Source organism: Gorilla gorilla, chromosome 5 (genome assembly GCF_029281585.2).
Source record: "Gorilla gorilla gorilla isolate KB3781 chromosome 5, NHGRI_mGorGor1-v2.1_pri, whole genome shotgun sequence".
Taxonomy (NCBI): Eukaryota; Metazoa; Chordata; class Mammalia; order Primates; family Hominidae; genus Gorilla; species Gorilla gorilla.
In genome coordinates this window covers 28561672-28585437 of record NC_073229.2, presented here as the reverse complement: position 1 = coordinate 28585437, position 23766 = coordinate 28561672, and the positions used below count along the sequence as shown (strand labels likewise).

Below are 23766 nucleotides of genomic sequence, written 5' to 3'. Positions count from 1 at the left end.
AAGATCATTTAAGGCTTCTATGAACACCATTACACACATAAACTAGAAAACCTAGAAGAGATGGATAAATTTCTGGAACGATACAACCCTCCTAGCTTAAATCAGGAAGAATCAGATACCCTGAATAGGCCAATAACAAGCAGCGAGATTGAAATTGTAATTTAAAAATTACCAACACCAAAAAGTCCAGGACCAGACAGATTCACAGCAGAATTCTACCAGACAGTCAGAGAAGAATTGGTGCCAATCCTACTGACATTATTCCACAAGATAGAGAAAGAGGGAACCCTCCCTAAATCATTCTATGAAGCCAGTATCACCCTAATACCAAAAGCAGGAAGGGACATAACCAAAAAAGAAAACTACGGACCAATATCCCTGATGAACATAGATGCTAAAATTCTTAACAAATACTAGCTAACCGAATCCAACGACATATCAAAAAGATAATCCACCATCATCAGGTGGGTTTCATACCAGGGATGCAGGAATGGTTTAATATGCACAAGTCAATAAATGTGATACACCACAAAAACAGAATTAAAAACAAAAATCACATGATCATCTGAATAGATGCAGAAAAAGCATTCGACAAAATCCAGCATCCCTTTATGATTAAAACTCTCAGCAAAATCGGCATACAAGGGACATACCTCAATGTAATAAAAGCCATCTATGACAAACCCACAGCCAACATAATACCGAATGGGGAAGAGTTGAAAGCATTCCATCTGAGAACTGGAACAGGACAAGGATGCCCACTCTCACCACTCCTCTTCAACATAGTATCGGAAGTCCTAGCCAGAGCAATCAGACAAGAGACAGAAATAAAGGGCATCCAAACTGGTAAAGAGGAAGTCAAACTGTCTCTGTTTGCTGATGATAATGATTGTATACCTAGAAAACTCTAAAGATTCCTCCAGAAAGCTCCTTGAACAGATAAAAGAATTCAGCAAAGTTTCCAGATATAAAATTAATGTACACAAATCGGTAGCTCTTCTATACACCAACAGCAACCAAGCTGAGAATCAAATCAAGAACTCAACCCCTTTTACCATAGATGCAAAAAATAAAATAAAATAACTTAGGGATGGGCCAGGTGCGGTGGTTCACACCTGTAATCCAGGCACTTTGGGAGGCTGAGTTGGGCAGATCACCTGAGATCAGGAGTTCATGATCGGCCTGGCTAACATGGTGAAACCCAGTCTCTACTAAAAATACAAAATTAGCTGGGTGTGGTGGTGGGCACCTGTAATCCCAGCTACTCAAGAGGCTGAGGCAGGAGAATCGCTTGAACCCAGGAGGCAGAGGTTGCAGTGAGTTGAGATCACACCACTGTACTCACTCCAGCCTGGGTGACAGAGTGAGACTCCATCTCCAAAAAAAAAAAAAAAAAACTTAGGGATATACCTAACCAAGGAGGTGAAAGATCTCTACAAGGAAAACTACAAAACACTGCTGAAAGAAATCATAGACGACACAAACAAATGGAAACACATCCCATGCTCAAGGATGGGTAAAATCAATATTGTGAAAATGATCATACTGCCAAAAGCAATCTACATATTCAATACAATTCCCAGTAAAATATCACCATCATTCTTCACAGAATTAGAAAAAACAATCCAAAAATTCATATGGAACCAAAAAGAGCCCACATAGCCAAAGCAAGACTAAGCAAAAAGAACAAATCTGGAGGCATCAAATTACCTGACTTCAAACTATACTACAAAGCCATAGTCATGAAAACAGCATGGTACTGGTATAAAAATAGGCACATAGACCAGTGGAACAGAATAGAGAACCCAGAAATAAACCCAAATACATACAGCAAACAAAAACATAAAGTAGGGAAAGGATATCCTTTTCAACAAATGGTGCTGGGATAATTAGCAAGCCACATGTAGGAGAATGAAACTGGATCCTCATCCCTCTCCTTATACAAAAATCAACTCAAGATGGATGAAGGACTTAAATCTAAGACCTGAAACCATAAAAATTCTAGAAGAATGGGCATGGTGGCTCACACATGTAATCCCAGCACTTTGGGAGGCCAAGGTGGACGGATCACCTGAAATCAGGAGTTCAAGACCAGCCTGACCAACAGGGAGAAACCCCACCTCTATTAAAAATAAGAAAAATTAGCCAGGCATGGTGGCACATGCCTGTCATCCCAGCAACTCGGGAGGCCAAAGCACAAGAATCGCTTGAACTTGGGAGGCAGAGTTTGTGGTGAGCCAAGATCGCGCCATTGCACTCCAGCCTGGGCAACAAGAGCAAAACTCCACTTCAAAAAAAAAAAAAAATTCTAGAAGATAACATTGGAAAAACCCTTCTAGACATTGGCTTAGGCAAGGATTTCATGACCAAAAAAACAAAAGCAAATGCAATAAAAACAAAGATAAATAGCTGGGACTTAATTAAACTAAAGATCTTTTGCATGGCAAAAGGAACAGTCAGCAGAGTAAACAGACAACCCACAGAGTGGAGAAAACCTTCACAATCTATACATCTGACAAAGGACTAATACCCAGAATTTACAACGAACTCAAACAATTCAGCAAGAAAAAAAAAAATCCCATCCAAAAGTGGGGTAAGGACATGAATAGACAATTCTCAAAAGAAGATATACAAATGGCCAGAAAACACGCAAAAATGCTCAACATCACTAATGATCAGGGGAATGCAAATCAAAATCTCTGATCTGCAAAGCCCTTGATCCTAACTACTAGTTACAAGAGAGCCTGGCAATCCGTCTCCATAGAGGGGGCAGGCACCTTCATTTCCTGACAGCCATGTCCTTTCTTGCTAGATGTCTTCCTTACTAACCACAGTTTACTACCTGATTTGCTAGGTTTATCAAGAGAGGAACTAGGATGACATGTTCTCCTCTCCCCATCAGACTCTTTCAAACCAAAGCAGCACTTTGGGGAAAAGCATTGTTAATTGATTGCTGGATCATGGTAGTTCTACTTTTAATTTTGTGAGGATCTATAAACATTTTTAAAATGAAAAAACTAGACAAATAATTTAATCCCAAGGTCACAAAGCATAGAAGTCACAAACCTGTGACAGCGCACCTTCTATCATACCATACAGCCTTCCTACCTCAAGGCATGGTCAAAATATGCCCCAGAATTAAATAAATACACACTGCATATACAACAGAAATAATATTTGGAACTGGACGTGGGTTGTTTAAATGTATCATATTACCTATTATGCTGAAATTCATCACCGCTTCCTTCGGAAGTGTCACTGAGTCCCATAGAGTATTCTTGGGAAAATAAATAAGTGAAATTCATGAGTGCAAAACACATACTTACATAAAAAAGATCTCTAAAGGCTTAGTTCTAACCAAGAATCGAACATCATTACCTCAGCATTGTCTACATAAAAAGTGACACTCTGACTTCCTAGGTTGAAGTCGATCCAAAATTTCTCTAATTTTTCATCCGCTGGTTTTCTCATCTGTAAGAGATCATTTCAGCATGACTTATACACTAAAAATCATGCTATAGGGTCAGATAAACATTATTCCCTTGAAAATAGAATTTGTGCTTTTCCTGGAACAGCATTATCCTAGCATTATAGGGCCTCTCTTTATTGACTGACTCTTTTGTGCAAAACAGAAGGATCTCAATTTTATAGAACTCAGCCATTTCCTCCTCACCCCTCCAAAAATCCCACTATCCTTAGCATATTTGATAGATATTTAAATGTGTCACATGATTCTATCCACACAATTTTTTTTCTAATGAAAATCACGGAGAAAACAGTTCTATGTTGAATCAGTAACAAGCCACACTGTATATGGATGGAAACTTCTGGAGAAGGAGATACTGTAACCAAACATGAGTGATTTGCCATCTATCTTCCAACCATTAGAGTAGAGCTAAGACTTGAAGACTTCAAATTTCCTTCATTTTAGTTATTCTAAAATAAATAGATGCTTATAGTTAAAACAGGGGAAGAAAGATTCTAACAGTATGGTGTTTATAGAAACAGTAAACATCTTCTCTGCCCCTCAGTTTTTCATAAGTACCTTTCCATAGGCACCATTAACAATGCCTTTGTTTCCTCCCAGATGTTTTCTAGACATATATCAACAAGTATACTCGGGAGGCTGAGGCAGGAGAATGGCGTGAACCCGGGAGGCAGAGTTGGCAGTGATCTGAGATCACATGATGGCACTCAAGCCTGGGCGACAGAGTGAGACTCCGTCTCAAAAAAAAAAAAAAAAAAAGTATATAGAAAGCTTTTATTCCCCAACAACAGATAAAACACTAGACTTACTATTCTACAATCCAACTTTCCAATAAGTTGTATTTCTTGGACATCTTTCCTTTGTATCATACATGTCTACCTTTTAATAGCTACAGAGGTGAATGAGGGCTTTCACCCACAATACATGTTCCTGGACGCCAATGTAGGGGTCAGGGTAAGGGCCCTGATGGAAGTGAATGGAAATTTGGATGTCATAGAAAGAAGTAAAACCAAACAGAGAGCAGAATCTTCAGACAACCAAAGGGAAAATACACAGAATTGAGACACAGGAATCAGCCTACCAGACTCAGTTCTAGAGAGAAGGAATGTGTAGTGTAGCCATGAGTTGAAAGTTTAGCTCTGAGAGGCCAAGAAGGGGACTCTGAACCCAAAACAAAGAAATCACGAATGAGGACATTCTGAAGACAGGGTTCAGGACACTCAAACAAAGTCAAGCTTCCAAGACCTCTAAATATTTTAGCCTGAAACTGAGATGCTGTAGGTTAGGGCCCTTTTATACGAAGGACCTTGTTCCTCTAGAAACCAAATGGGGGGTGGGGAAGAAACTGGTCAACCTTGGACTATAAAGTGCAAGGTAGAATGAGAGAGAGAGAAAGGACAGTGGCCCCAATTGTTGAGAATAAGAGGACAGGGCATAAACCGGAAGGAAAGAAGCAAGGAAATCATCCTTTTTACCCCAGTCTAGGCATGAATTATGTTACCCATGAATAGGGTAAAATGAGGCAAGCTTCCTGTAACTGTGCTCATGTACACAGTACAGACCCTAAAATTCCTTTTTCCAGTAGTAACGGTAGAGCCCTTAAACTTACTGGTAATGCATTCTGGTTAGGGTATGGTATGATCGGTTTGAGAACTGAGGTCATTAGAAGACGTTGGCATCCTTTTTTATAAAGCCCTTTTGAGTTATGAGAGCAAAAGTTTGATCTAACCACATAAACCTAACCCCTGGTTTCACTGCATACCACCCTCAGGACCTCCAAGAGAGATGAACATACCTCATGCTCATCAGCAAAAGCAGCAATACACGGAAATGAATACACCCTGCAAAATACCTCACAATTAAAAAAATAAAATATGAATGAATCTTAAACACATCTACAGACGTTCTGCAACAAGCACTTATAACTAGAGTATGCCATTAAGTCTCCTCGTACAGAGTACAATAGGGGGTTTCAAGCCTGCAAATGGAGACCTACTATGGGTAGATTTCAAATCTCCATCTGGCAGTCAGTAAGCCAGGTTTCCTAGTACTGTATCTCAGCCCAGTTACTCAGCCAGATTCCCAAACAAAAGGAGTGAATTTAGCAAATATTGTCTGACCAAGGACTTAACTGTTCACGATACAACTACCTCCAGCAACCTCAAGTCAGGAAATTGTCCTTCATAAAGTCTATGAACTCTTTAAAGAATGTATTATTTTAAAATACCCCAAGTCACAAATATAATAAAACTGATAGAAGTAATTTTTAAACACACTCCAACAAGCCACTAGGCAAAGGGTCTGATCTTCTCAGGTTTCCACTCAATGGACAACTCAGTATACTCTGTAAATGATGTACCCAATATTCTCTCCTAAAATGAAACAGACCCTAAACTGTTCTTTTAAAATATTAGACATTTTCAGAATACAACTAGTCAATAATGCTCAGAGACACAACTTACCTTCTTTGGTCACCAAGTCTGTTGTTCAGGTGATTGAGAAAACGTCTACTGTCCTTCAAAGCAAATGATATAAACTTTTATTTAAAAAAAAATCAAGATGTCTTAGTTAATACTACCTTAGCATATAGAGGCCAGTGTTTGCTTTTAAATGACCAAGGCAGTAACATCAATGAGGCTTTACAAGGATTTGTTATTATATGTTAACAATACTTCATGCCACAAAGAGGAGGCTCCAGGATCATGTTTCCAGAAGGAACCTTTGCTCCCTGCAGCCATTAGATTTTCAGCTGAGGAATACTTAGGTCTCCAAAAGTTAAATGCCTGGTTATGTTTCACTGGGTCAGAAGTGTAAGCAAGATAAATACATCTTACTGATGACCTAGGTTACAATATTTGACCGACCCATTGGGCATCCACCTCCCTAACACCTGCACAGCACTAACCAACCACAAACCTACAAAATTTATTAACTGTGATCTGGGTGTATTATCTACTGCCAACTTTCCTTTTCGGGAGTTCTCTATCTCACTGTCTTCTCCTAGCATATGTTCTAAGAACATAGACTATTATTAGAGTTCTCTAACCAACAGCTCTCAGGAAGAAATTTGTTGCCCCCCAACATTCTAAAAACAAAGAGACATAGATCCAAGTTTTTGTTCCCTTTTGTTAGCAAGAATTGACTGTTGTAGTCAACACTCCTTATGCTCCTGATCTACCATTCAGGAGTAAATAGACATCAGCAGTGTAAGCCTTTCATGTAAAAAAGCAATTCGGGCCGGACGTGGTGGCTCTCGCCTGTAATCCCAGCACTTTGGGAGGCCGAGGCGGGCAGATCACCTGAGGTTGGGAATTGGAGACCAGCCTGACCAACATGGAGAAACCCCGTCTCTACTAAAAATACAAAATTAGCCGGGAGTGGTGGCACACGCCTGTAATCCCAGCTACTTGGGAGGATAAGGCAGGAGAATTGCTTGAACCCAGGAGGCGGGGGTTGCAGTGAGCCGAGATCATGCCACTGCACTCCAGTCTGACCAACAAGACCGAAAGAAACTCTGTCTCAAAAAAAAAAAAAAAAAAAAAATTCAATTGAGAAGTTGATAGCCCTGGGGAAGGAAATGATTTTGGAAACAAGATAATTACATTTCTCTATTTTCATCAAATTTTCCCGCAAATGAGAAATGACAAAGAGCAGAAAGGAAATTAACACGTGAGCACCTACAACAGCCCTGGACCTTTCAGTTTCTCTCACTGAGTTCTCAAGACTCTGAGGTGGGCTTTAGTCCCATTTTACAGACGAGGTCACTCAGGCTTCACAAGTCAACTACCTTGCCAAAATGCATACATCCCATAAATTGGAGAGGTGGGGCTCAAACTCTAGGTTCAACCCAGTTTGGGATAGCCCCAAAGCTCATGGTCTTTCCACTGAGATTATACTGAATCCTGGCTAAATAATTACTTTATGCAGTATATGACAGTAGGCTCAGAGTCTGAGGAAATATAAAGGTCCATATTTAATAAGAATCTTGATTACATAGGAATTTTGACGAGAAAGGTTTGTCAACATGAGTACTGTTATTAAGAATTTTACCTTTTCCTACAAGAGTCTAACCTTCATTTTAAAAACTTTTTAAAAGAAGAGGGAAAATGTTTTAGCTATTTTAAGATGAAGGTGAATACACAACAAAGCCATACGCTATTTTTGTGCAGCTTGAGGACACAATCACAGGAAGCCCAGGTTGCAGAGAAGAAAAAAAAAGTATTGTTTCTCCAAATTGTACAGGCCAGATGGCTCAGAACACAACCACCCCATAATACTCCTCTGCCAAGCCATGTCCATTTCAGCCTCCTGCCATCACAGCAGCTGCCTTCTGCAAGGCAAAAATGCTCTGATTTCTTCTTCAATTCTTCCTACCATTCAAGGTTCATTGAAAATTGCTCACCCTTCCAAGACTTTTTTTTTAACTGGATCCATCAAATTCACCCAGTTCTGTCTCCTATAAAGAAGTCCTAGATGGACATGGTGGCTCATGCCTATAATTCCAGGACTTTGGGAGGCCAAGGTGGGCGGATCACCTGAGGTCAGGAGTTCGAGATAAGACTGGCCAACATGGCTAAACCTGGTCTCTACTAAAAATAAAAAATTAGCCAGGTGTGGTGGCAGGCACCTGTAATCCCAGCTACTTGGGATGCTGAGGCAGGAGAATCACTTGAACCCAGGAGACAGAGGTTGCAGTGAGCTGAGATTGCGCCACTATACTCCAGCCTGGGCAAGAGTGAGATTCTGTCTAAAAAAAAAAAAAAAAAAAACTATCTGTATCCCTATATCTAGCTCACAAATATTCTGTTCATATTACCTTCAAATTGTTTCTCCTAAGTGAGAAACAAGTTTAAGAATGGCAGTGTAATCACACTTAAGCAAAAAAATCCTCCCGTAAGCCCAATGCACAGGAAAGTTCTCAGAGGATGCTTAATAAATATTGGCTAATAAGAAATTCGCATGGCCAGGAATCTCACCGTCTCAAATTCTCGATCCTTAATTTCTTTGAAAGCTTCAGCAATGACTTCATCATCAAACCATTTATGGACAAGTTCATCCCTTGATTTTTTAATCGTCAGTCTACACAGCGCTTCAGAAATAGCAACCTGCTGGTCATAATCTAGAGATTAAAAACATAGTAGACACAGATAATTCTGGGCACAAAGCAAAAAGAAAAAATGAGTTCCAGAGTTAGCACTTGCTCTAAGAAACTCCATCTGAGAAGCCTAGCATTGTGTCTTAAAAATGCATCCTGGAGTAATTAGAATCATTTAAATTCTATTTTTTTTTTTTTTTTTTGAGATTGTCTCACTCTGTCGCCCTGGAGTGCAGTGGTGGCCGGAGTGCAGTGGCCCAATCTCGACTCACTGCAACCTTCGCCTCCTGGGTTCAAGTGATTCTCCTGCCCCAGCCTCCCAAGAAGCTGGGATTACAGGCATGTGTCATCATGCCTACCTAATCTTTATGTTTTTAGTAGAGATAAGGTTTTGCCATGTTGGCCAGGCTGGTCTTGAACTTCTGGGTTCAAGCAATCTGCCCACCTCGGCCTCCCAAAGTGCCGGAATTGTAGGCATGAGCCACCATGCCTAGCCAAAATCACTTAAATTCAGTATTTAAGAAATACAATAAAAATCTAAACAAGAGGTTGGCACATAACACTTTTTAAATAAATAATATTTATGGGTGTTATATTTTAAATATATTAAAATACTCATTCAAAGCAAATCATCAAACAGCCTTAAAAATGTTTCTACTGGCCAGGCGTGGTGGCTCATGCCTGTAATCCCAGCACTTTGGGAGGCCGAGGCAGGAGGATCACCTGAGGTCAGGAGTTCGAGACCAGCCTGGCCAACATGGTGAAATCCCCGTCTCTACTAAAAATACAAAAATTAGCCAGGTGTGGCGGTGCATGCCTGTAATCCCAGCTACTTGGGAGGCTGAAGCAGGAGAATCGCTTGAAAACGGGAGGCGGAGGTTGCAGTGAGCCGAGATCGCGCCATTGCACTCCAGCCTGGCCAACAAGAGCAAAACTCCATCAAAAAAAAAAAAAAAAGTTTCTACTACAAAATAAAATCCCAAAATAACTTGTAGTATTTCACAGCAAAGAAACTAAAACTACATGTAGCAACATGTTTAAATTTCAAACAATTCTAAGGGTAAAAAGGAATGGCATTTATAGAATGCTTTTAAAATCTGCAAAATGATAATGCATGTTGTTTAGGGATCTACAGAGTAAAAGTAGAAAAATATGCTTGGGAACGAAAAACAAATCTGAGTCAAGGAGAGGGAAATGGGATGAGGAACATGGACACAGGGGACTTTATCCATGACACTGTTTTTTTTTTTCTTTAAAAATAGACTTGAAGCTAATGTGGTAAAATGCTAAATTTTGACAAAGCTGGCTGGTGAGTAAATGAGTACTCACGAATTATTCTTTACAGTTTTCAGCATGCTAAAATCTCTCAAAATACATTTAAAATAAAACCCTAATTCCTATCTTCAATTTAACCATAATTTATTCCCCATAGTCCCAAGATGCTCATAAAACCCCCAGTGTCCAATATTTAATATTCTAATACTGAAAATTCTAAAATTTCTTACCACCCACAGTCAAGAGTGTCCTTGCAAGGTCTTTCCTGAAACATTTAGATAAATCACATTTAACTGAAGTGAACATCAAGAGGTAAAACTTTACTACACTAGCATTAAACTTTAAAACCAAAATATATGTTTCTGAAACTATTTCAAATTCAGCATCAAAATTTCCTTAATGCCAACACATATTTATGGAAAAACCTTCTCAAGTTTATATATTAATGATCTAGATGTTATTTTTTAGATGCTAGAACTACTATATACACTCTGAGGTTCTGTTTTCCCTCTTGTAAAGTGAATTCAATTTGATGATCTCTAAGGGTTCATCAGATTAATTCTGGAGTTTTATAATCACCGCACCAACCTGTGAGGGCGTATGTCCTTTTACACAGTTTGATACCTGCAGGAAATGATATGACAGTGATTCTTTCCTATGAGCTGCTTGATCTGATTTTAAAAACTAATCTAGGCTGGGCGCAGTGGCTCAAGCCTGTAATCCCAGCAGTTTGGGAGGCCGAGACGGGCAGATCACCTGAGGTTCGGAGTTCGAGACCAGCCTGACCAACATGGAGAAACCCCATCTCTACTAAAAACACAAAACTAGCCAGGTGTGGCAGCACATGCCTGTATTCCCAGCTACTCGGGAGGCTGAGGCAGGAGAATCTCTTGAACCCGGGAGGCAGAGGTTGCAGTGAGCCGAGAGCGTGCCATTGCACTCCAGCCTGGGCAACAAGAGTGAAACTCCGACTCAAAAAAAAATGGTAATAATAATAATTATTTAGAGATGTAACAGAATTAAGTTATTACATTATTGTAACTAATGCAGACTCTTGAATTGTATATTCACTCAGAATTTCAAATAAATGCTAACAAGTGTGAGTCGATCTTCTTTTTTTTTTTTTTTTGAGACCGAGTCTGGCTCTGTCACCCAGGCTGGAGTGCAGCGGCACGATCTCGACTCACTGCAATGCACTCTGCCTCCCAGGGTCAAGCAATTCTCTTGCCTCAGCCTCCCAAGTAGCTGGGATTACAGGTGCCCGCCACACCCAGCTAATGTTTTGTATTGTTAATAGAGACGGGGCTTCACCATGTTGGTCAGGCTGGTCTCGAACTCCTGACCTCAAGTGATCCACTCACCTCAGCCTCCCAAAGTGCTGGGATTACAGGTGTGAGCCACCATGCCCAGCCGAGTCGATCTTTTAATGCCTGAAATAACTCCCATTTTAAAGGAGAGATTTGTTGAGAAACCTTGTGATAGTTCAGTCTCTTGTAAGAAGCAGCTCGACTTGTTACTATTAAATAGAAACCAGGAAACAGTACCACTGAGCGAAATTAATTCTGCTTAATTTTATACTTGCAGGTTTTACCTTTGAAGTCCAGAACATTCCAGACTTTCTAGAACACACAGACAATAAGGTAGTGTGTTCAAAGATTAGTTTGAAAACTTAGGAGAAAACATGAGATCAGCTGCTCTCCAAATCTAAACACACCACTAAGAGTAGTGATTTCACTAACGTATTAAAAATTTGTTTAGGAAAAATTCTGTGTAAAAACTATATCCTGCAAAGACTAAATGGACAAACACGACAGCAGTGAGTTTCATGCTCACAAATCACCCATTTCAGGCCCTACATTGTGGCCACACACCACGCAAATATTGTGCCATAATGATGTCCTCCGCGCTGGCTGGTTGTTAGCGCAGTCGCGGGTTCAGGTTCCAGCTTCAAAACACGGTGCTGGTTTTGCTGTTTCTATGGTCACACATTACAACCTTACCTCCAAATCTCATGTCCCAAGAATTACGCAACAATGACTTTGGGTCACCAACAAACAAAAAATCCATCACTTGAAAAGCAATCAAAATTCCATGCCCCATTAGTGTAGCTACTGGAAACCTCGGGGCACCTCCTCTTTAGCAGATAATGTGCTAATCACTTTACATGGATTGCTTGATTTAACCTTTACAATAACTATCAAGTAGTATTACTTTGACTCCATTTTACAGGCAAACAAACTGAGGTGTGATGAAGTTAGAGCTGTGCTCATAGACAACTGGCAAAAGTGGCAAAACTAGGATTGGAAGCCACGCAGGCTCTACGGTCTGTACTCTTAACATTCTCCCATGAGTCACTAATTTAGTTCACATTCACAATGAAAAGATACAGCCTGAGAAAACATTTTGCCTCACAACGCTGATGCAAAAAGAAAAAAAAAATACTTTATTAAAAAGGAAAAATCTAGGAATGTCTTTTTTATTTTTTATTTTTATTTATTTATTTATTTTTTTGAGACAGAGTCTTGCTCTATCACCCAGGCTGGAGTGCAGTGGTGCAATCTCGGCTCACTGCAACCTCCGCCTCCTGGGTTCAAGCGATTCTCCTGCCTCAACCTCCTGAATAGCTGGGACTATAGGTGTGTGCCACCATGCCCAGCTAATTTTTTGTATTTTTAGTAGAGATAGAGTTTCTTTTTTTATTATTATTATTTTGAGACAGAGTCTCACTCTGTCACCCTCAGGCTGAAGCACAGTGGCGCGATCTCGGCTCACTGCAAGCTCCACCTCCCAGGTTCACGCCATTCTCCTGCCTCAGCCTCCTGAGTAGCTGGGACTACAGGTGCCCACCACCACACCCGGCTAATTTTTTGTATTTTTAGTGGAGACAGGGTTTCACTGTGTTAGCCAGGATGGTCTCGATCTCCTGACCTCGTGATCCACCCGCCTTGGCCTCCCAAAGCGCTGGGATTACAGGCGTGAGCCACCACGCCTGGCCGAGATGGGGTTTCACCATATTAGCCAGGATGGTCTCGATCTCCTGACCTCATGATCTGCCCGCCTTGGCCTCTCAAAGTGCTGGGATTACAGGCGTGATCCACGGCGCCTGGGCACAATGTCTTCTTTTTACCTCAGCCCGTCTTTATCACCTAGCATAGTGCCTGACACGTAATAGGTGCACAAAGCATTTACCCAAGAGAGAAAGGACATAATCAGGTCTAAGAAGAACACAGACTGAAGTCATACACTCATGAGAGATTTTACCCTTACTACAGCACGTAACTTATACAAAGTCACTTACATAAGATGACACATGCCTTCTGACAAAGGGAATTTTTTTCTCTCTTCTCGAGGGACAGCGTGCAAAATGCAGTTAAAAGTCTTCAAGCCCTTTTTGGAATTGAGAAGACATTCATGGAGAAGAAAGAAAACAGAGACCTATGTACGATCTTCTTTTAGGTTTCTGGAACCGCTGTTATCTGTTTTGTTACTTGCAACTCACCTCCTGTTGAAGCAAATGATTTATAGTCTTTTCTGTCACCAGGAATCCTAAGCTAAGTAGGAAGGAATCCAACATCTGAATTTTCCCTGAAAGTATAATTTCAAAGAATCAAATTTATGTTTGAAAGAGTAAGAAAATGACTCCTACACACGGTCAGAGCTTTTCACTAAGGATGTCGTTCTGGCTTTTCTACAATATAACTCACTTTGCAGGCTGTGCCCCTTACAATCCTGTTGCACTGTCTTCTGGTATTAAGGGTTGTGAGCATGTGCACACATGCATACACGCATTTATTTTACATGGTTCTTGGTGACTTTTTTGAAACCAAATCTTACTTTAGCTCAGGAAAATTAATTCTCTGATACTTTTATTACAGCAGACTTTTTCAACTTTGGCAATATTGATATTTCAAGCCAGGTAATTCTTCTTCTAAGAAGAACTTGAGAACTGCTGTCAAAATGCAGGGGGGAAAGTGAGTGAGGAAAAGATGCATATGAAGATAAAAACAAAGATGCGACAGATAATCTTACAAAGAGGGAACAGAAAGTAACTGTAATGGACTTTTTGGTGGCCTCCCCACCATCCTTCCCCACTCCTCTGTTACGGAGCAATTGTGCTATTTGGGTGAGACCGATCAGTTCCAGGGGTAAATCCGGACTGGCTTAAACTAGGCAGAGGTGGCCCATTTATCTTTTCACAGTGACTGGTTCATCTGGAGGGCAGGGCATCCAATCAGAGCAAAGCTAGGGCTTTCATTTGCTGGTTGAGGAAAGTGAAACTTTCTCCCCAGATGTGAACCAGGAAGCACAAAGTTCTGGTTGCAACCAACAAGGAAACCACCTTGAGAGCAAAGACTAGACTCTGAGAAAGGCAGAACTGAAATTTCGGGCTGCAGAGAAATGGGGCGGAGCCACGCTCTTTCCAAACTGCCCACCTCTAGACTTTTCAGTCCCTTGAGCCAGTAAGTTGTCTTCGTCATTTAAGCCGATTTGAACTAGATACTCTGTTAAACACACCCAAAGCACTCTACCTCAGCAGTTGTTGACTAGAGATGATTTTGCCCCACAGGGCACACTTAGCAATGTCTGGAGATGTTTTTGGTTGTCATGACGTGGGGATGGATGCTGTTGGCATCTAGAGGGTAGAGGCCAAGGATGCCGCCAAACACCCTCTGATGCGCAGGATAGCACCCACGACAAAGAATTACCCAGTTCAAAATATCTATATTGCCAAAATTGAGAAACTCTGCTGTAATAAAAGGATCAAAGAACAAATTTTCCTGAGCTAAAGTAAGATTTGGATTCAAAATAAGTCACCAAGAACCATGTAAAATAAACATGCTTTCAACCCTTAATATCAGAAGATAATGCAACAGGATTGTAAGGGGCACAGACTGCAAAGTGAGAGTAATATTGTATAAAAGCCAGAAAGACATCTTCAAAGGATGAAAAGCTCTGACCATGTTCCTCTCACAGCCTAATACTCTTACGTTTCTTTAACACATTAAACTTGTTGTCATATACAAAGAAGAAGAAATAAGGTACCATCATTTTTTGATGTAATTAAATTAAGGGTAACTACCAGTAAAATAAAAGTAGGACATAAGCCATTCAAATCACTAGAGAGGGATAAACTGTGAAAGAAAGTCATAATCCATATAGCAGAACACAAACAAAAGAATCATAAAAATAAATAAGAAGACATAAGTTTCAAAACAAAAAGGAAGGAGTGATTGTGTCAATTGCAGAAGGAGGTGAGAAGAAATTCAGTGAAAACAGCTTTCTACCTCGGAGAGAGGGATTAGACAGTAGCTCTGCAGAGACTGGGCATAAAGCTCGCACAAGACAACTGTCAAAGGCCACATGTGAAAACCTGTCACTTCAGAGAGGCCAGCCCCGCTAAGGTGACCAGAGTGGGCTCCAAGCACAAACTGTCATTGCTATAGATGGGACTGTGTCCCCCCCAAAATTCATATGTTGGAGCCTTAACCCTCAGTGTGATGGTATCTGAGATGCAGCCTTTGGTAAGGGAAGTTCAGATGAGGTCACGAGTGTGGGATCCTCATGATGGGATGAGTGCCCTTATAAGAGCTCTGGCTCGGTCCAGGCGCGATGGCTCATGCCTGTAATCCCAGCACTTTGGGAGGCCGAGGTGGGTGGATCACCTGGGGTCAGGAGTTCAAAACCAGCCTAGCCAAAATAGTGAAACCCCATCTCTACTAAAAATACAAAAATTAGCCAGGCGTGGTGGCACACGCTTGTAATGCTAGCTACCCAGGAGGCTGAGGCAGGAGAATTGCTTGAACCCGGAAGGCAGAGGTTGCAGTGAGCTGAGAACGTGCCACTGCACTCCAGTCTGAGCCAACAGTGTGAGACTCTGTCACAAAAAAAAAAAAAAAGAAAAGAAAAGAAAAAGAAAGCGCTCTGGCTCTGGCTCTCTGTCCACTTTGTAACCACACAGCAAGAAGCCAGGTCTCTGCCCACCATGTAGGCATACAGCAAGAAGCCAGAAAGAGGCCATCACCAGAATCCAACCATGCTGGTACCCTAATCTCTTACTCCCAGCCTCCAGAGATAAATGTCTGTTGGCTTAGCCTCCCAATTGATGGCATTTTGTCATGGCAGCCTAATTAGACTAACACAGTCATCTAGAACAGTGTTTCCTCTACCAGGGGCAATGAAAGTCATTACAGCATTATGTGAATCCATAAATGCACCAAGCAATGACCGTAGAGTGAATATATAGCTCACATCTGCACTGTTTTTCAAATATGCAGTATATACAAATTGTTGGGATTAATACAAAGCAAGTTTATTTTAAAATGTTACAAAAATCAAAGTAGTTTACCACTGTGCATTTTATCAACCAGTTTTAAAGACAGCAACTGTCATTGTGATGATCATAAAACTTTGACTTGAAAATGTCTGGAACCACTCACTTGAATTATGAGGACCAACCAAGTCAACCAAGTTTTAAAGTCAACCAAGCACAGGGCATGCTTAAGCTTCTGGTACTGAATTTCCTCAACTACCAGATACCATCCATTGCAGAATGTAGTGTCAATTAATGACAGCCTTTCAGAAGAAAACTAAAAACATGTAACATAGAAAAATGACATATCAAGATGGCTCCAATTTCCAAAATGTTTAAATATTTAAGTGCATCTTTGAATCCATGGTATCATAATTCAAATGTCAAATTACTTTTTTTTGAGACAGGATCACGCTGTCATCCAGGCTGGAGTGGAGTGGCACGATCATGACTCACTGCAGCCTCAAACTCTGGGGCTCAAGTGATCCTCCCACCTCACCCTCCCAAGTAGCTGGGACTACAGGTGCACGCCACCACACCCCAATAATTTTTTATTTCTTGTAGAGATGGGGGTCTCACTATGTTGCCCAGGCTGGTGTCAAACTTCTGGATGCAATCAATTCTCCCTCCTCAGCCTCTGAAAGTGCTGGGAATACAGGCGTGAGCCACCACACCCAGCATAATTACCTTTAATTTGAGCTAAATGGAACAAAATCAATCTATCCTCCAAAGTTTCTAAAATTTTACCTTTGACACTCTTGAAAGACAGAGAAAGGCATCTGAATCAGCTCCAAGTTAAATCAGTAGTAGCTAAATTTTTGCATATTTGAATGACAAAAGTGACTTTCCATTACCTGAACAGAGCTAGCCATATGTCAGGAGCAGCAAAATAAAAATGTTTCTCAGACAAATACAAGACTTTTTTCTACAATGAAATGCATTTCCAAATGACACTATGATGACCATAAGGTGGTCAATAAATCCAAATAAAATGTTTAAACTCACTTTACTTTTACATATCATTTTTCTTTTCTCTGTGCCAGAATATTCTATTAATGAAAAATTAATAGCCAATTAGTAGCCAATAATATACTTACCTTCACTACTACTCCTGGAAATAATCTAACAAAAAGAAAGAAAAAGTAAAGCTCATATTATTTTAAAACAGCATGATAAACCATAACATGAATGTATTAGTGCTAACTTTCTCTAACAGGCAGGCATTGACTTTACAGAAGAAAAGCATTTTAGAGAAAGCCTATCTGGGCCTTAATCACTTCCTTAAAATGTGCGTATCACTCTCAATCAGGTGACTAATATGTTTGTATGATAATAAATCACCTCTCATTTTTAACATGGGTTATATATGTTTCTTACTATGTCACATATTAATAATATTCTAATAATAAAACATGAGAGTCTTTTGTTTTGAGACAGAGTTTCACTCTTGTTTCCCAGGCTGAAGTACAATCGCGTGGTCTCGGCTCACTATATAAGCTCCGCCTCCCAGGTTCAAGCGATTCTCCTGCCTCAGCCTCCCAAGTAGCTGAAATTACAGGCGCCCACCACCACGCCTGGCAAATTTCTGTATTTTAGTAGAGATGGGTTTCACCACGTTGGCCAGGCTGGTCTCGAACTCCTGACCTCAGGTGATCCACTCACCTCGGCCTCCCAAAGTGCTGGGATTACAGGTGTGAGCCATCGCGCCCAGCCATGTGAGTCTTTTAACAAAACTTACATATTATAGAAAACCATGTTTTATAAATAACTTGAAGATTCCTGCCAATTATCAATGGCATCTGCTCAGTGAAGCATCCATCCCATCCTTACCAATGCAGTGTCAAAGAAATCTTCTATAACACAAATCAGCGATGTGTCTGAGGCTAGGCCTTCCGAGGTCAGAATTCCTGTTGTTCTTTCAAACCAGGAAACTAGGTACACAGGAGGACACTAATGTAACTACATAAGACTAAATGCTGCCTATTCAATAAAATTGCACAAGACAATTTTCTCATTACAACAAAATAATCTTAAAGATCTTTTCCCATTCCATTCCATTTCAATGAGGCCTGGCTCTGAGGCCTCCCACCAGAACACTTCAGGATGGTGCCATACTACTGCAGAGCTGTCATAAGTAAGCTCTCAGAGATCAGCACAAAATAAGAGTCCCAGCCAGGATCCGTGTCAGAAATTCATACAAAGGGACTAGTGAGGAACATTTAAGAGATAAATGAGGCCAGGCGCAGTGGCTCATGCCTGTAATCCCAGCACTTTGAGAGGCCGAGACGGGTGGATCACTTGAGGCCAGGAGTTCAAGACCAGCCTGGGAAAGATGGTTAAACTTCGTCTCTACAAAAAATATAAAAATTAGCTGGGTGTGGTGGTGCACACCTCTAGTCCCAGCTACTTGGGAGGCTGAGGTATGAGGATCACTTGACCCCAACTTTAGCAAGTGCTGTGATCACACTACTATTCTCCAGCCTGGGGAACAGAGCGAGACCCCACCTCCAAAAAAAAAAAAAAAGAGATAAGTGAGCCTCCCCAGCACAGGGGGAAAAAAACTCTTGCGATCTGAGAATCTGCTGAAAACAAACTATCAAAGAAGACACAGAATTTGGAAAGTTCTCAGAAGTATTCTTGATTATAGTAAATATGCCTCAGGCCTAGGTATCTTTCTTTTGTTAAAAAGCTTCCAGCTAATTAGAGAATTTTTTCCTATAGGAATACATATCCAATTTCATATTAAACTGCTGGGATTGGAATGATTTAAAATAAACTTCTGCAACCTTTCCTCCCCCACCCCAGAATATACAGTATTTCCTCAATAAAGCAAAAGCCATCTTATTTTTCCCATGATTTTAACTGAGACTGGTCACTCTTAGAAAAAAAAAAATTAGAAAAACCCCGCATGCATAGTTAGAAATTATCAGCTGAACATGACATCAGTCACATGAGTTTCTGACGAACAACTCTTGCAGGAGTCAGGCCTTCAAAACTTTGTATACTTTGGGCCGAGAACCTGAGACGCCCCAGCTGAAGATAAACCAGTTTTCAACCTTGGCTGTACATTAGGAAAACCTGGGGAGTTAGGAAACATCCCCCACTGCTGAAGCCTGGGACCTATCCCAGACCCAGTAATCAGAATCACTGGTGATACACCCCCACCTGAGTTTTCTATTTTAGGTTTAAAAATGTTTGTGAGAGCTCTCCAGGTGACTGTAATGTACAGCAAGGTTTGAAAGCCATTACTATCTTCCAAGTAAGGTTTCTTTTGCCTCAAATCAGACAAATACTTATACTAGATTGAATCATCCACCCGTTGAAGGAAGCTTTGCTCCAATAGCACAAGAGAAGAAATGTCCCTCTACGCAGCAGAACTCACTGCTAAGGCTGTATTTTCTCCCTCCCTATGTTCATACTCAAAATTCTATGCTTTTTAAATACATTTTTGTCACCACTCCATCTATCCCTCCAAAGCCTATCACACTCCCAGCACCCTCCCAAATATACTGGTTGAGGAGATACAGAAGTGGCAGAAAGGCTGCACTATCTGATCAATACTTGGGAACAGGAAGTTCTCACTGAACCCATTTATGTGCCCTGGTCACACATTGTCTAACAGACATCCCAGCTCTCCCCACAGTTGTATCACTACAGAAGCCAGACACAACAGCCATGACTTCTCAGGAATATGGTGTCAGAAAAGTTGCTTAATCCTCCCGGATTTTACGGTACAGGACTAAAGATGTTCCTTTCTGTAGGGCTTGTTTTGTTTTGGCGACAGGGTCTCACTCTGTCACGCAGACTGGAGTGCAGTGACACCATCTTGGCTCACCACAACCTCCAGCTTAAGCAATTCTCCTGCCTCAGTTTCCCAAGTAGCTGGGATTACAGGCATGTGCCACCACTGCCCAGCTCATTTTTGTATTTTTAATAGAGACAGGGTTTCACCATGTTGGCAAGGCTGGTCTTGAACCCCTGACCTCCGGTGATCTGCCCACTTCAACCTCCCAAAGTGCTAGGATTATAGGCGTGAGCCACCGTGCCAGGAATTCTTATTCTATGTAGTAGAAGAACTTCCAAGCGCACTTTGCGTTCAGTCTGCAAACACAATTGTCTTTAGAAGTATAGAGGTGGCCAGGCGGGGTAGCTCACGCCTGTAATCCCAGCACTTTGGGAGGCCGAGGCAGGGGAATCATCTGAGGTTGGGAGTTCGAGATGTGGAATATGATGAGGTTTCTCTTCAAATAATCTGATCAATCTTTTATTCTCTAATTCATAGTACCCCCCCCCCTTTTTTTCTCCTTCTTTCTCCTTTTTGCCTTTGTTAGATGCCCAGGCACGCCCAAGTAGCAAGCGTTATCAGTACCAGCTCACATTCCTTTCCTTATTTGAAAAGAGGACTAACTTTCTAGCTCATTACAGACACCCCTTCCCCTTCCTCTCCACTTTCTTTTACGTGCCCACCCTATCTAAAAAGAAAAAAAGCAAATGTTTAGCCAACTGGAACTAGTTTAGATTGTACGACCCGACCCCGGCCAATGCGGAAAGGGTACAGGGGCAGGACTTGCGTCAGGAATAAAGGCCCTCGTGCCCCTTTGTTCAGGTGTGCTCTCATGGCAACTGGCCAAGGAGGCACCCCTCTGCGCAGAAGAATTCCTATTCATACCCCAAAAGGTCAGCTTAGGGTTCCAAGGTACACTTAGGACATCTCTGCCTCATTTCCTTTGAGATTTTGATCTCCTTTCCCCTGCTTCCTGTTATCTGCATAAGTTAGCGTATCAACAGGTCAAGTGGGGTTACATGCAAAATGAAATATATACGGTTTGCATAAGCACAGTCTTTAATTCCCCCTGCAAACACTTTAAAGTCCCTGAGAGGAGTCTGGGAAAGCCTGGAGTTTGCTTTCTCTCCTGAGGGGGTAGCTTCATAATTAGACGCATTTTAGAGTAACAAAGGGCAAAGACAGATCTTGGCCCAATCTGGCCTCAATAAACTTCTGTTACTACAGCTCAAGGGGTAAATCAAAGACATTATTAGCAGCCAGATGATCCTTCCACCCCACTTCTTCCCCACATCTCCTCATCAATAAACAAACTTGTCTCTGGGCTGCAAAAACCTCACCACTAAAAGAGGGGAACTGCAGCAAGAGATGTTGCAGATTCTGCTTTACTTCCAGATGCCGTTATAAAGGCACTCACCATGTTATCTCTTGGTTATTATTTTTAAAAGAATACAAGTTGATAATTTGGGTAACTTTGAATAAGCAAAAATGTTTTTGCTATTTGTTTTTTCAGATTCATCCAAGGTTTAGAAAATGGGAAAAGTGAGGTGTTACAAGGGCAAAGAAAAGTTTTTGACAATCATTTTTCTAGGTCTAATCTTGTTAATAAAGTCTATTAAAATAGTTCTAGAACCTACTCCTACTCATTTTCCCCCAAATTTACTAAAATAATTTAAAATAATAATTACTGCATAGGCTCATCAAGGGGAGTGGTTGTGTCTGACTCGATCCTGTGCACTCCCAAAGTGCCTTCTATAGCAGGTACATCAGGAAATGTATGTCGAATTTAATTTTTGGTTAGACAGAAGCAATAAGAATGGATATCAATTTCTTTTCAAATTGTATTTCAAAGGAACAGAAAATACCAAACTTAACTAGACAACTAAATCCACCTGAGTTATCTAAGTTACCCAAAGCCATATAAAATTAAAATAGGACACTTATCTTTGGGATCAGTCCCTGCCGAATTAGCAGAGGTTCATCTTCTTTCAGGCCATCTATGAGGAATCGCTGAATACATTTCAGCAACAGTGACACAGACTGAAATTCATTTTTATCTAGTTCCTAGGTATAAAACACACTAAGTTAAAACACTTATAAATAATTATACATTCATATTTTGGTCACAAAGCAAATGAACTTGCCTTATTTATTGATCTATCAAGACGGTATAATAGAAGACGATTATATTTTTGAGGAAAGTGGCTCTCTTTCTGTTGAAAGTATTCTTGTATTTTCTGAAATCCTTTATCTTGGAATGCATCCGTAATAAGTGATTGAAGCTGGAAAGATGATAGTTTGCAAATTACTTTTTCCCCAAGAACATTTATTTTATAGTAATATTTCTAACTGATCTCATTATCAATAAGAATTCAGTGTGAAATAATATAGGGTAAATATAGAATGGAGATCTGTATCTTGAATAGTAAACAATCATTTCACAAATGATTGATGTTTCCGTTGGCTTAAGACAAGAGTTCCCAAAATGTGGTTCCTAGACCACCAGCAGCGCTGGCATCACCTGGGGACTTCTTAGCACTCAGACTCAGGGCAGAGCCTTTCACGTGATTCTCGTGCATGCTGAAGTCTGGGAACCACTGACCCAAGGAAAACAACACTTCAGTTTCAGATATCATTAGGTGAAGATCCTCAGCAATGTTGGGAATTCTAAAACACTAAAAATTTCAAGCCTATGATCACTCACTAAGTGACATAAATGATCATAACAGAAGGAAGAAAAATAATACTAATAATTATAGATAATAAGTATGCAAATTGACCATAATGAATGAAATTCATCTTTTCTGCCTGCACATTAGCTAAGACATGCTTCTAAGTATATATACTTGAAGGGCCGGGTGCAGTGGCGCACCCCTGTAATCCCAGCACTTTGGGAGGCCAAGGCAGGCGAATCATCTGAGGCCAGGAGTTCGAGACCAGCCTGACCAACATGGAGCAACCCCATCTCTACTAACAATACAAAATTAGCCAGACGTGGTGGCGCATGCCTGTAATCCCAGCTACTTGGAAGGCTGAGGCAGGAGAATCTCTTGAACCTAGGACGGAGGTTGCGGTGAGTCGAGATCGCGCCACTGCACTCCGGCCTGTGCAACAAGAGCAAAACTGTCTCAAAAAAAAAAAAAAGTATATATACTTGAATAACAGACATTTCCTTAAACATTTAAACTATAAAAGATAAGATTTTTTATCTTTAAAAAAAATCCTACAGGTTAAATTATAATATACAATACTATTTGAATAAGGAAGCAATTTACTATATACAGCCCACAATTCCACTTATTCTTAGTACTGAATTAAAAGGGAACACAGCATTTAAAATTATTCCATTTAAACAGAATGTTTTCTTTTTTAAGTTAACACATAGTGAGCTTTTTTGTACCAAGTGTGTTAAGTGTTCTGCAGATGTTATTATTGAATCCTTACCACGGTCCTGAGACGTTAGGTTCTTTATCTCAGGATAGAAGTAGCAAGGATAGGAAAGGTTACAAACTTACGTGAGATGGCTCAGCTGAAATTCACTCCCTTTTACCTGCTTAAACCTCTGCCATTACCAGGCGCAGGGCTCACGCCTGTAATCCCAGCACTTTAGGAGGCCAAGGCAAGAGGATCGCTTAAGCCCAGAAGTTTGACATCAGCCTGGGCAATATATTGAGACCCAGTCTCTATAAAAAATGAAAAACTAGCCAGGTGTGGTGGTTCATGGCTGTAGTCACAGCTACTTAGAAGGCTGAGGCAGGAGGATCACTTGAGCCCAGGAGGTCAAGGCTGCAGTAAGCCATGATTGTACCACTGCA

The 23766-nt window shown here is 40.8% G+C and overlaps 1 protein-coding gene across 1 annotated transcript in view; it reads right to left on the bottom strand.

Moving 5' to 3' along the window:
* SYCP2L (synaptonemal complex protein 2 like) overlaps nt 1-23766 on the bottom strand; it is a 91948-nt gene that overhangs the window by 58121 nt on the left and 10061 nt on the right. Inside the window, exons 5-16 of the mRNA XM_055391285.2 lie at nt 22096-22233; nt 21892-22015; nt 17998-18098; nt 17265-17289; nt 13357-13442; nt 13156-13244; nt 10088-10122; nt 8464-8606; nt 5950-6002; nt 5283-5328; nt 3379-3471; nt 3217-3277 (exon numbers count right to left, since the gene is read on the bottom strand). Coding sequence (XP_055247260.1) covers nt 3217-3277; nt 3379-3471; nt 5283-5328; nt 5950-6002; nt 8464-8606; nt 10088-10122; nt 13156-13244; nt 13357-13442; nt 17265-17289; nt 17998-18098; nt 21892-22015; nt 22096-22233 — 994 coding nt within the window. The remainder of the gene's footprint in view (nt 1-3216; nt 3278-3378; nt 3472-5282; nt 5329-5949; nt 6003-8463; nt 8607-10087; nt 10123-13155; nt 13245-13356; nt 13443-17264; nt 17290-17997; nt 18099-21891; nt 22016-22095; nt 22234-23766) is intronic.